At 36.1% G+C, this 14,134-nt stretch overlaps 1 protein-coding gene across 1 annotated transcript in view; it reads right to left on the bottom strand.

Moving 5' to 3' along the window:
- The window catches only part of LOC106461570 (xyloside xylosyltransferase 1-like), a 17,550-nt gene extending 5,057 nt beyond the window's left edge, over positions 1-12,493 (bottom strand). Inside the window, exon 1 of the mRNA XM_022388567.1 lies at positions 11,908-12,493. Within this exon, the coding sequence (XP_022244275.1) occupies positions 11,908-12,360 (453 nt within the window). The 5' untranslated portion in view covers positions 12,361-12,493. The remainder of the gene's footprint in view (positions 1-11,907) is intronic.
- Between the last annotated feature and the right edge of the window lie 1,641 nt (positions 12,494-14,134).

Raw genomic sequence — 14,134 nt, 5'->3', positions numbered from 1 at the left:
CATGTTTGGTGTGACGGGGAATATGTTGTAAGAGTGACTGTCAAATTTCGCAATTCGGTCAAACAAGAATAGCCTAAAAGTTGGCGGTTGTTGTTGTTAACTAGCTGCCATTCCTCTAGACTACCAATTACAAATTAGGAACGTCTAAGACAGATAACACTTGTGTTGCTTTGTTCGAACTTCCGAAGTAAACAAACAAACATAAACCAAGAAGTTTTATTAATATGATACAAATCTTGCTCAACAAACAAATTCAAATCCAATGTAAATTATATATATACAGACATATATATAAAACGATTTTCTAATATCAATTTATTTTCTGAGAACATAGTAGAATTCCCGCTGTCGACTTTAATAGCGTAATACATATTCGAACAGTATTGAAAATATATGTTTAATTCATTTGATTTAAGAAATATTAAACAATGATCTTATATCTAATTATGCATCTTGATGTGTTACTCAAGATAACTGTAAAATATTAGGAAAAAAAGAAGAGAAAACCTTTACTCGAATGTATATTTAACGAAATCCAAAAAATCAACGGGTGGCATAAGGTACCGTTCACATTGGAATTAATGTACTATTTCTTGTTGGCAATTTCGCAACTCTTAATGCAATGATATTACTGTTGTTGGCCTGGCATGGCTAGATGATTAGGGTGCTTGACTCGCAATCTAAGGGTCGCGGGTTCGATTTCCTGTCCCACTAAACATGCTCGCCCTTTCAATCGTGTGAGCGTTATCATGTAACAGTCAATCCCACTATTCGTTGGTAAAAGAGTAGCCTAAGAGTTGACGGTGGGTGGTGATGATTAGCTTCCATCTCTCTAGTCTTTCACTGCTAAATTAGGGACGGATAGCTCAGATAGCCCCCATTTAGCTTTGCACGAAATTCCAAACAAACAAACGTTACTGTTGTATGTGAAACACACCAAATGTTTCCCTCCTTTTAGTTTGGAAAAACTGAACATTTACGTTCACCAAATATTCAAACACTTTCGCATTTACATGCATTTAATGCACGTGTTGAATATACACCTGCAGATAATCGGCTGTGGAATGTGATGATCTTATTCTTGTTATACAAGTAATAAAAAAATTGCAAATATTAAGTATGATGTAGGGATGACAATGCCAAGGAGTATAGAAACAAGGTAGGGATAAATACTTAAAACTATACAAAAATCATTACATAAGTAGCCTAATTTTTCTAAGAATAAACTTATCTCCAACTAAATGTTGAATTCCTGTCATTTACATAAATTCAGGTTTGAATAAAAGCATTTAAACTGAATAGTGCTACATAGTATTGCAGTGGCTAATAACCATAAGCTTGTAACATTGGCTCAGTAGTTACTGGCTACTTATGTAGGGATTTTTGTATGGTTTTATGTATTCATCCCTCCCTTGTTTCTGTACCTTTTGGCATTACCATCCCTACATCATCCTTATTTTTTGCAGTTTTTGGTTTATTATTTGTTTCCCATATCTTTTAAACAATTTCATTGAAGTAGACTGATAACAGAGCATTTGGTTTATTTTTATAATTCACTGGTAATATAAATTGCTAATATCATATCAGTTTTGTCAGTTTCTCTAATTTTGGATTACATTGGCAGCCAGTGAAGCTAGAATGATTCATCCAGGATGGTACAAGTACCCAGGATTGCTAGACCGACGTTAAGGGAGATATTTACAGAACCCACGCCTCCCAACTTCATCTCAACATATAATTGATTTCACCACATGCGAGAGTCATGTCGATTAATAGGGAGGACATCATACAGATCCTAAGCGATAAAGTATGATACCACGCATACATATACAGCTGCCAGGCTCTGCCCTACTAAAAATTTGAAGAAAAAAGGTATACTGCTATATAATGCATCGTTTTGATAATTAAAAAACTGATGTTTTTAAACTCAGATATTAATAACATTTACACAGATCTGTCAGTTTGTATAAGTATTTGAACTCCTTCATACCTTGATTATTAATTTAGATTATTATTTCTTTATTTGTTTTTACTGAAACTGATTTGGCAGATATCATGTTTGTGCAATGAGAGTAACAAACAATCATTATATAAGAATAATCTATGCTGCCATCTAGCGACCAGATAAGAAGTTATTATTTACGAAACATGGAAATAATATATGCTTATAAACTGAACTCACTGCTAAGTAGAAGTTTTCTTTCTTATTCCCCCTCTCCCACAAAAAATACGTGTAGTAGAAGAACAGAATAATAATAATGGCAGTTAGGTGCTCAAATAACACTATAACTCAACTTTATCAGTTATTTTTAAGCATCATAGAGTAACAGATTGAACGAGGTGGCCATTATTTTCTCAACCCATCCCTACATACTAATTACTACCATGCTTAGGGGTAATCTGTGCCCAAGTAGTAACACTTTTCAATGATATTAGGAGCCTCACAAGGTGTGAAACACTCAATAATGGCAATTAGATGCTCTAATAAGCTATAACTCAACTTTAGCAGTTATTTGTAAGCACCATAGAGTAGTAGATTGAATGTGACAGCCATTTTTTGCTCGGCCTCTCTTTACATATTAAGCACTATCGTACTAAGTACTTATTGATATTATCAAGGACCATTCCCTTTTGGTGTTCTGAATTTCTTCATGAAAGGCAGTGCTATAGAATTCCTTAGACTTGCGATAACCTGCAATTTATTAACACCATTTGTTTAGAGATTTAGAAATACCTAAAGACTCTGTCTTCCTTCTTTTTTTCTATGTTTTATTTTATTTTATTTTAGAAATGGTAACAAATGCACTCAGAAAGATTTGATTGTACTCCAATAATTATATACCGTATTTTTAGGCGTACAAATTGATATGGACTTGTTGAATGGGTTAAATGTATCAAATTTTCAACCTTCATTCATATATAAGTCGAAGTGGAGTATAAGACCAAGATAGATTAAGTAAGGTACCTTTGTGTTGTATACTGTATACCAGCGGAGGAAATATGAAGACAAGGAAAGTTAGCCAAACAAAATTGTGAACTTGAAATAAAAATATAACCAGTTAAAGTTATTTTATTACTTTTATTACATACATGAAACAATAAATGAAAGATAGAATCAAACTTGTAACAATTGTGAAATTGTCTAGGCATTTAATTACCAGTAATAATTAAATCATTCATCTATGATTTTAATTACCGAGTACACATTTGATCACCACAGATAGTTACTTAACATCACAGAATCCATCAAATTGTTATTAATTATCTCAGTCATATTCAAATTTCGCTTGGCACAGATCACACCTTCTCTGCACACGTGTGATTGACGTGAGTCGCCATCTTGTGGTTTGGTGCTGTTCAATAAAGTATTTTTGTTTCATTGTGAAATTTGTGTCCAGTCTCTTCTCACAATTCAGTCAGGTCAGATTTGTGTTTAACTCCCTAACACACTTTCTACGCAACTCATGTTAGCGTAGGAGCTGTTGTTGCCCTTAAGAAGTTAGTGTATCTAAGAATACCATATAACTCTAGACAAGCACTGTATAACTTCGTAAAAAACTTGAAAAATATCACGCAGTCTTACTGACAACTCTGTTTCATCTTCATAGTTTAGACAGCTTTTAATAAAAGCTAGAAAGTATTTGTTACTTTCCAAAAGCAAACATTTTTTACTAACATATAAACTTACAGGTGGGGAAAGTTGTTTTAGTAACATGCAAAGTAAAAACTTTCTCTTCTGCAGGATAACTTGACGAGGTTTAGGAGAGACATAAATAGTCTTAATTAAATAATTTTATAGTTATGTGTTTCAATAGCTTGCTAATAGTGGAGTATTAGTAATAATAGTTGACTAATAAGCTCTTGAGATAAATATATATATATATATATATATTATGGAAGAGTAATACAAAAGTTTTGCCATTCCTCATAAAGATTGTTCCAAATATGAAAGATGCCTTTGTTTAAATAATAGGTGTTTAATGACCTACAACAATATATTATATTATTTCTGACAATAATATTTCTGTTTACTTTAAGTTACAAAATTACTTGATATGTATTTAATTTTTACTCCTTATTGCGTTATGTTTTCCAAGACACAATGAACCCATCCATACCAATAGACTTCGTTGGAACTCGAATAAACAAAGTTGTTGTGTAGTATGGAAATCTTTCAGTTGGATTTAAATTTTTGTCCTTGAAGTACAAACATAAGTTATACACTTGCTGAGAGACATTCTATATTTTGTTTCTTACGAAAGAACATTTTCTTTTTTCATGAACCACTTGTAATGTGTCTGGGAGTTATATTAAGGCAGTTGTGTGACAACAGCTAAACATGTGAGATTTATCTGTTCAAATGTCTAATTTCAAAGTGACGCAAAATTTATTCCCCTATAGATAGCTTGTTGATACCTTATAGCGGGCACCCCATTGAATAAGTAAGTATTTTATATGCTACCACAGGGTTTAGTACATTAAGATAAATATAGGTTAGATAAATATTTTAAACCATAAATTTCTGAGAGGGCTAGAATGTATTTAGATTTTTAACACCAGTAGAGGAAAAAAGATAAAATATGGTGTGGGTGTTTCGTTATACTTACAGTATTCACTCGTATTTTATCATTTACAACTTTTTATTAATTTACAAATTTAAGTTTTCGTCATTCTTTTTATGAAATACTTGAGTAAGGAAGCACATTACGTTAAAATAATAATAGGTAGGCAAACAACGATGTCTAAGCATAAGGAAGAATTTTATTCATAGTGGAACATACTACTTGTTTCTTTCCACAGAACATTGGCCAGATTTTTCGATTTAATTTCTCCCAGAGAAAACCTCGGGAGACAACAGGAGACGTTCAGAAGCGATTGCTTCTCTTTACCCCGCTTGTGATGGAAGTGAGAAGATATGCACAGAAAATTATGTGTTTATATCATTAGTAAGATCATTTTACTTATACTAAACAGCCTTTATCAGACTTGTGGTCCTTCAGGGTAGCGGGGATCTGAAAATCCAATGTCTAGAGAGTTAACTGTGGGGAGAGAGAACTCCCGAGCAAACCCACTTTCACTGATCAGGCGCCATATAACCTACCTGACCAGTGTCCGATTAAACTCGAGTAGTATTGAGACAGCATGAAGAAGGAAGGAGTGATATGGGTGGGAGTCATTGTCGTTGGCTGGCTAGTGAAGGAGAAATTTCTTCCTGGTTAGGAGGCGGTTGGAAGATTTTGGTTCACTGGGTGTTGTTTTATCTTGGTGCTAGGCTTCATCTTTGCTGGTGGAGGGCGATGGAAAAAAGAGAAGTGAGAGTGGGTTTCGTCTGTAGCGACCGAGAGTCGGAGGAGGGGGTCAGTGGAAGGTTCGGAAAGGAAGGGTGGGGAAGGACAGAGGTGCTGGAGGATGATATCTGTAGAGATGTTATCATTGGTGGGCTCAGGAGGCAGATGAGTCTGAATGGCTATAATCCTCTTGTGGGGATTAGTTTGAGTGGGTGGTCTGAGTGGTTACAGATATAGGGTTTCATGTTGGGGTTGGTCTGGATGAAGGATGGAGGTATAGTGCGTAGTACGCTGAAAATGTTGTTTTTGGGTGCTTATGTCTGGTGAAGGGTGCAGAGAAAGATGAACCTGGACATCGGGAGTATTTAATGTATAGCTTTTCAGTTTTATAATGAAAGAGTTGAAAGGAGCATCCATGTGTATGTTGTCACTGGATTGTTGCGACGTGAAGGCTATTTTGATGAATTGTGTCGCCTTTCCGGTATTCCTCTAGGTAAAGGTCAAGACTAATCAAATGTATGAAAGGTGGATAGACTTTTTTAATTTGGGATTGGTTTAAGAGAAGAATTTCACCCCAAGGTTTATATAAACCTTGTATAGCTGTGCTGATCATACGGACTTCTTTTCGAGACTTCAGAACGATCAGACATGATTTTCATGACCTTCTTCACTCAAAGAGAAAATTCGAAGGACGACAGTATATTCTACGCTAGCCATGAGAGTGGCGGAAGAAAACACGCAGAACTACAAGATCTAGCCTGGAGATTTATAACAACAAAAATGTTTCCCAGGAACAACCAATACTCCAGACACCAAGAATAGGAACAAGATCTACTAGAAAATCGTTAACTAAAGAAGAGCAACTCGCCATGCTCCAGGGTTGTTCATATCAAGCTCTAAGTCTTTCCATTAGAGTTTCTACCATAGAGGAACCACTTTCTTCCTCGTCAAGTTAAACACCCAATGCGTCACCCATCAAAGCCAAGAACACTACTTCCCAGCCACAATCACCAATTAACCAGGCACTTGCACCAGAAACACCAACATCTACAAACAGCAAAAAAGAGACCCTTCAAAAGTCATCTAGTCACCAATCTCACACTCCATCCACCTCCAAGCAAACAGAAATTGCTGCAGAACTCATGCGATTATTTCCCACAGTTGCATTCACCAAGGTATGTCAATTACCTAAGACAGGGATAGTAATCAAGACAAGTGACTCTCGAGAGTGAACAAAATTACTCAAGCCATGTAACAGTACCGCCTTTCGTGGAGCTAAACTAAATATTCACGTTCTCGGCGATGGCAAAAGACCCAAACCCATCAACATCCTGATTAGAAGTGTTGTATTTTGAATCCCGAGAAAGTTCTCCAAGAACGCACAGTCCAAGGTTTTGCAGCATCAGAAGTCTAATGTGTCAAGTTAGTAAGAATCAGCCAGGAAACTCCTTAATCAGGATCACAGTAGGCTCAGCCCCCTCTTCTATAATGTTATAATTCCCAGAAGTTCGGCCATACTAGAGCAATATACACTTCCCTTGCTAGATGTGTTCATTGCGGAGGACAACATTCCATAGCGCACTGCCCACGCCAGAGACAAAAAAAAACAGATGTATCTACTGTTGAGGACCACACGCCGCCAGCTATAAAGGATGCCCTAAGTATCAACAGGTTCTGAAAGTAGTCAAAACCGTCAGAAACACCACCGACGTAATAACAACGGCCACTCACCCGTAAGTTTGACGCCAACTCTTCCTCAACTGTGGAGCACTTGTTAACATTCAACAAAGTCAGCCTAAAGATGTAACACGCCACAGGACGCACGCTGACGCAACCAGAATGAATCTTCAATTCATCCCTCTCCAGAAAGCGTTGCCGCCTTCATTGCTGACCTCCTAATCCGGATCTCTAGTCACGAAATAAACACCCCGGACGAGATCATCCAAGACGCTTGTCACGTCGCTTTCTACAATTTCAACGCCATCGATGGGACCCCCAAACGACTGAAAGCCCACATCGAGAGGAGAACAGGAAGTTAGAAAAGACCCAGCCCCAGGAAAATGTAAAATGTTCAAATTTTTACAAGTAAATATTCAAGGTGGTTTAAATATAAAAAATACGAACTATACAGCCTTAGTATTAAACTAAATTCTGACATCATTGTAATAAACAAAACACTAAAAAATCATCAATGTAATTTTAAACTCCATAACTTTAAGGCAATTTCAATTCCCAAAACAACAGGTATTCGCGTTACTACACCCACAAAAAAAGACTTTAAAATATCCTTTCCTGATATTAACATCAATAGTAGTAATGAATATATATATTTTGTTATATACATCCACCAAATCACGCAAACATAGTCATCTTAGCAGTATACGTCTCACCGACCAAAAAACTTGACATCTCTTTCTTCCAAAATATTTTAACTAAAAACAATCACACGATAATCCTAGGAGACCTTAACTCCAAACATACAGACTTAAATTGCCGCACAAAAAACAGTAACGGAAACATCATACATAGCCTAGTTGAAAATGACAATTTAACGGTAATCAACGACGCAACTCCAATACCCACTTTTAACAACGGCGCGCAAAATATATTAGATCTCGCAATAATCACAACACACTTATTTCACATGCTTATAACTTCCGTATACAAGAAAACATAGGTGGTGATCGTGACCTCATATCCTTTGACTTAAATATTAACCCACGCAACATTAACTTGGCATCACTTTCCAAAACATACAATTACACGAAAGCTGATTGGAACATTTTGAACCAGAACATAGACGCTCTACTTCCTAATTTTATAAAACTCAGCCAACAACAGTGCAGAAATAGACAGTTTTGCATCTGACATCACACATGCAATATCACAGGCGCTGCAAAATACTGTACCAACACGTAAAATAGTACTAAACATTAATCACTGTCTATTCACCGTTCATACAGTTTGGGATGACAAAATTGGATGCTCCCCCCCACAAATACATACGTTAATTTTGAAAAGAGGGCGTTTACACAGGCTTTATATACAAACAAGAGACCCAAACCTGAAATCTCCCATTAACAGGTCAAACCTGGAAATTAAGAAACTTATTAAAGACCAGAAGAACGAAAATTAGCAACAGCTTTGTGAGTCAATCGACAATAACAGGCAAAACCCGTCCCTTTTCTGGCGCAAATTCAAATTAATTTACAATGACTCAGTTTCCAGTATCATCATATCATTAAATATAATAATTTTGCATTAACAGATGAAAAAAATGCCTATCTATTTAGTGCCTACTGCAAAACTATTTCTACTACGCCAAATTCAGCCAGATTTAATCAAAAACACTACCTCAAAGTCAATGCTCATCTCGAAAACAACAATTATACATTTATACCCAATTTTCCCTTAGTTTAGACCCGAACAGCATACCCACCGATTTTAGTATTACCAGACCTATATCCTTAGCCGAAATTAAAAAGTTAAACCTAATCCCCCAGCGAAGACGGCATAGGGAAATTTAATACTAGAGAATTACCGAATTACTTCTTAAGCACTTTTGTGCCTTGTACAATCTATGGTTAAGTGCAGGATACCTCTCCACTTCCTGGATATCTGCAATTATAAGTATCATCCCCAAAAAAGGTGGATATCTTAGCAACGCAGCAAATTACGGGCCGTAAAATGTTTTTTAATGTCTTTATAGGAAAGCTCCTGGAATCACAACTAGATTACTCTGTTATCAAATAAATTATTAACAGACATACAAAACGCGTCTAGGAAAAACGTCAAACTACTGACAACCTAGTCAGATTAACAGAAGCTTTTCACGGCGGCTTTAATCGAAATCACTCAACATTAGCCTCTCCTCTTGACGTCAGAGAAGCATCCGATAGTGTGTGGCACAATATCCTGTAGGATATAAACTTTCTCAGCACAATATACCAATTTCCCTTATAATTCTCTTGTTTTTTAACAGCTCAAGTCAAAGTCAATAATAACCTGTCCACAACCTTTGACTTAAAAGCAGGAATTCCACAAGGTTCCGTTTTAAGCCCCTTACTCTACATAATCTTTGTAAATGATATTAACTTTCCCGATCTCGCTCAAACTTTCGCATCACAGTATGCCATTGACGTAACCGTGTGGAGCATGTCACGTGACCCTCGCACAGCAGCAAAGAAAGTTCAAGTTGTACTAGTCCACATAACCAAGTGGTCTAACACCTGGCACGTAATACTTAATCCACTAAAGACACAAGCCATGATATTCAGTAAAGTCTTTAAAGGAAGCAGGAAAAAAAAAGTACACCAATTAAATCTTGGGGCATAACTTTCAGCAACAAACTTATACGGAATACTCACTTTTGTGAAATTATTAAAAAATAAATCAAAGAGTAAACTATCTAAAGAAAATAGGTGGTTATGCTCAAACTCTTTTATTAATCTATAAAAGTTACACAAGACCAGCATCAGAATATGGTAATGTCATTACATGTAACATAAAATGTACATCAGACCAGAATCAGAATATGGTAATGTCATTACATGTAATATAAAATGTACATCAGACCAGTATCAGAATATGGTAATGTCATTACATGTAACATAAAATGTACATCAGACCAGAATCAGAATATGGTAATGTCATTACATGTAATACCAAATGTACATCAGACCAGTATCAAAATATGGTAATGTCATTACATGTAACATGTCTAACAACTTATACAAATCACTTGAAGCAGCACAGCTAAAAGCAATCAGAATAGTATATAGTCTCCACTTTTACACACCAGGAACGTATCTTCACGTTTCTAGTAAAATGAAAACTCCCACAGAAAGGTTTATTGAACTACCTACCGCATACACAAAAAAATCAAAACATCGTAATTCCCTGTTAAGCAAAATCGCGAAATTAGCTGAGATACCAGAATCATGGAACAAACACATATCCCCCCTATAACACAATAAAAACACTTAACGACACATATCAACCACCTTGAGCATTTACCTTTTCCGAAGACCCCTTCTAACATGTTTTATTGTTCGACTTATTATGTTCTAACTGTATTGAATGCGTTAATTTCAGTTGTTGTGATTCTTTGATTATATGTATACTGTTCTTGTTAAACTTATCATAATCTGTACTTGAAATCGTAAAATTTATTTATTCGTTATCAACTCTGTTTGTATACCTGCAAAAAGATAGACCAATGTCGAAACATGTGGTATGTTCCACTATCAATAAAATGCTTCCTTATGCTTAAACATCGTTGTTTGCCTACTTATTATTCATCAGGAAATAAAATCATTTCTGATCACTTTACCTTTTCTACGAGTATGTAATATGTTTTTGCTCTTATATTTCAATAGCTTTCATTAGTGTGCATGTAAAGTAAGGCTATCTGCGCTAGCCGTCTCTAATTTTGAAGCGGTAGACTAAGACAGGGGTCCTCAAACGCATTTTGTTGAGCCCACCCCCTTTGATAATATTTCAGGTTGTGACGATCCCCCCCCTCCCCACAGAGATACGGCAGATTACTGTATATACTCTATGATATCATCATCGCAATACTTTTTATCATCTCGCTATTCCCTTTTGGGTTAGGACCACGGTCTGAGAAACGCTAAAGGAAGGTCCTGTAGCTAGTCGTCAGCACCCACTGAATCATTTTGTTGAGCCTCCTTCCCGTTGATAATATTTCAGGTTGTGACGACTCCCCCCCCACACACACAGCAGATTACTGTATATACTCTATAATATCCCCTTTTGATTTGGGACCCAAGTTTGAGAAACGCTGGACTAGAAGAAGGTAGCTAGTTATCAGCATCCACTGCCAACTCTCATCTATCCGCATTATGGTATTTGATTGTCACTGTTATAACGCATCTGCGACCCCAAAATTTCACCCTTAGAATGGAAACTATAGTGAAGAGGGACTTAACCCTATTATTCTCAGGTAAAATAAACTTATCAAAATTACTCTACTTCTTACTTAATTTTTGGGCAACATATGGAGGCTTGCATAATTATGTGAAAACTTTATAGATATAAATCTAGTTACTCTATACGACATGCACATTCAAAGGCAGATCTGATATATGACTTAAACATTTGAAGAAAACTACCAGGAGATGCACCTCTGGCGTTACCAGCTTTACTTCTTTCGTGATTGAATATTTTCAAAAATTGTGTTTTTAATGTTATTTATATGATCAATCAAGGTAAGTCTTATATCGTAAATGAGACCCATAGAATTTAGCTTGTGTGGCTACACGAAGTAGGGATCCATATAGAGCGGCCCGGCATGGCCAGGTGGTTAGGGCGCTCGACTCGCAAACTGAGGGTCGCGGGTTCGAATCCCCGTCACACCAACCCTTTCAGCCGTGAGGGCGTTATAACGTGACGGTCAATCCCACTATTCATTGGTAAAAGAGTAGCTCAAAAGTTGGCGGTGGGTGGTGATGACTAGCTGCCTTCCCTCTAGTCTTACACTGCTAAATTAGGGACGGCTAGCGCAGATAGCCCTCGTGTAGCTTTGCGCGAAATTCAAAACAAACAAACAAATATAGAGACTTAATCCTTTTGGAAATTTGAAACTATTATTTCTCACCTTAAAAGGTCTTTTCGTACCGTAAGCAATCTTCTTCAGTGTTCTTGCAACACGCTTCACGCTGGCAACATCTAAAATTGCATGAAAATGGATGGGAGAGTTGGTCAACCGCAGGAGGCTTCTAAGACAGAGTTGCATTCTTCGTATAATCTTGATATTATTGTAAGCGTTATTGGCCGTGAAAGCCACGTTAAGTTCAGACGGACCATGAACTTGATCTGCAAGGATTTGATAAGGATCCACGATTTCCGTAGGATGAACAAATTGATGAGGTGAAACGAGTGTTTGCGGGGGAAATGTTTTACGTGAAACATTGCGATCCGAAACGATGGGAGTCGTTCGCCTTGACACAGATATAAGTTTTTCCTGCATTAAATTACAAAGCAGAGAAAAACAACTCAAAAGAACCATGAAACCTAAAAAAACAGTTAAAAAGTACTTCTTTCTCATCATAACTATAAAATATATACATACAAGCGAAGATAAAATCTACGGTAATCACCTCTACAGTCCTGGATTTTCTCAGGAATAAGTCATGAACATTACAATCATTTTCTGAAGGTCACAAGATTTCCGAAGGGCCGAAACCCAAATGAAACACAGTTTCCATGACAACGGCATAATCTTTGCTGTAAATATTTCTTTCGACAGATATACCGTAAGAAAAAGTAATAAATAAAACCTTGCCCTGTTTTCACTGTATAACCGCAACTGAATGTCTACTTTTCATTTCACGAAATAAAGGTGAATTTACTGCCATATAGCGGCTACAAAGTTGTATTTCTTAACAGATAGTTACAGGTTTGCGTACGAACGCCCGTCTCTTAAGTTATTGCGCGATTAAATTTAATTCTTTATGAATGAAATACAAATAAAAACAGGAATGTTACAAAAGAAAACGTTTCGAACTTCGCTAGAACGTAGCCCGAGATTGTTTGTTACAATTGGCACCTGCGTTCAAAGACAAACTCCCATCTTTCGACAGACTACTTTGGCACTAAGTCTTTAAGTCCTTACCAAAAAGGTTGTTATTTAAGTTGTTGAGTGAAGCGCACAGACCATATAAAACTGTTAAATTTAACCGCTCTGATGTAGCTTCAACAAGTACGTGATGTGCTTCGTTTGGTACTATGTCTCACACTTGCAGTAACAAAATATCGTAGTAGAATAAGGTAAGAGAACAAAACAGCAACTGGATTTTAGGGTCAGTTTTCGTCACTGCTTTTCCAACTCGTCTTTACCGGTTAAAGACCGGTTTTTCTAATTGGCCGACCCCATTTCAGTCGTCTCGCTGTCGACATTAAGCCTCAACCACGTCCGCCTTGAAAGGCAAACATTTTACACGTGCAATATTGTAAAAAATACTTCTTAACTAACATATATTCTAAATTAATGTTATTTTGTTCCTTCTAAGTTGTGTGGCATGATATATCTGAAAAAAGACAGATTAATAGATAGCAACTGTTTGAAACGCTTCTAATCCTACTTAGCTTTTGCTAGGTCATTTCACAAGAAAAACATATCCAGAATACTTGGAACACCTCTTAATGGTTGATTTTTAATTAGGGGAAAGTGATAAGAATACACAGATAATGTTTACGTTGATCGTTCACGAAACGAAGGAAAATGAATTTCAAACTGAATATCAAATAACAAAATAAAGCAAAAACAGTTATTTCTAATACCTTTTACATCCTCGTAAAGTTTTGCATGAATTGTTTGAAGTTGGATTTCTAACGTTCATGAGAACTATTTATATACATGTTCTATACTTGTAGAGTTCTATGCGTTTTCCTTTATTTTACTTAACGCTTTTATTTGGTTAAACATGTATTTAACTAGCATTAGCAAACCATTATCATCAAACTAAGATAGCCCATATTGTATTTCAAAGTAACTGTTGAAGCTGGATTTGCGTGTTTTTTTTTTTGTTTTTTTTTTTTTGGACATAACGAAAGAGAATAATAATATCGTGAAAAGTAATCAGTTCAAGCAAATAAGTGTTATTTTCTAAGTGACTAGTGTTTACTATATACTCACATTACGTATAAATTGGAAATAGCATTATGATATTTTTTAAATATTTAAACGGTAAGTAAACATTTATGGTTATAAATATCCAGGTCGTTCACCAGAAATAACTTTAATCGTAACTACTTCTACCATTGGAACAGGACACCTGGCGGTGAAGGTGCAAAATTAGAGATGACCGATATTATGCGAATTT

This window comes from Limulus polyphemus, unplaced genomic scaffold (genome assembly GCF_000517525.1).
Source record: "Limulus polyphemus unplaced genomic scaffold, Limulus_polyphemus-2.1.2 Scaffold988, whole genome shotgun sequence".
Classification (NCBI taxonomy): domain Eukaryota; kingdom Metazoa; phylum Arthropoda; class Merostomata; order Xiphosura; family Limulidae; genus Limulus; species Limulus polyphemus.
The sequence above is the reverse complement of the archived record's forward strand: the minus strand, read 5'-3'. Positions and strand labels throughout refer to the sequence as shown.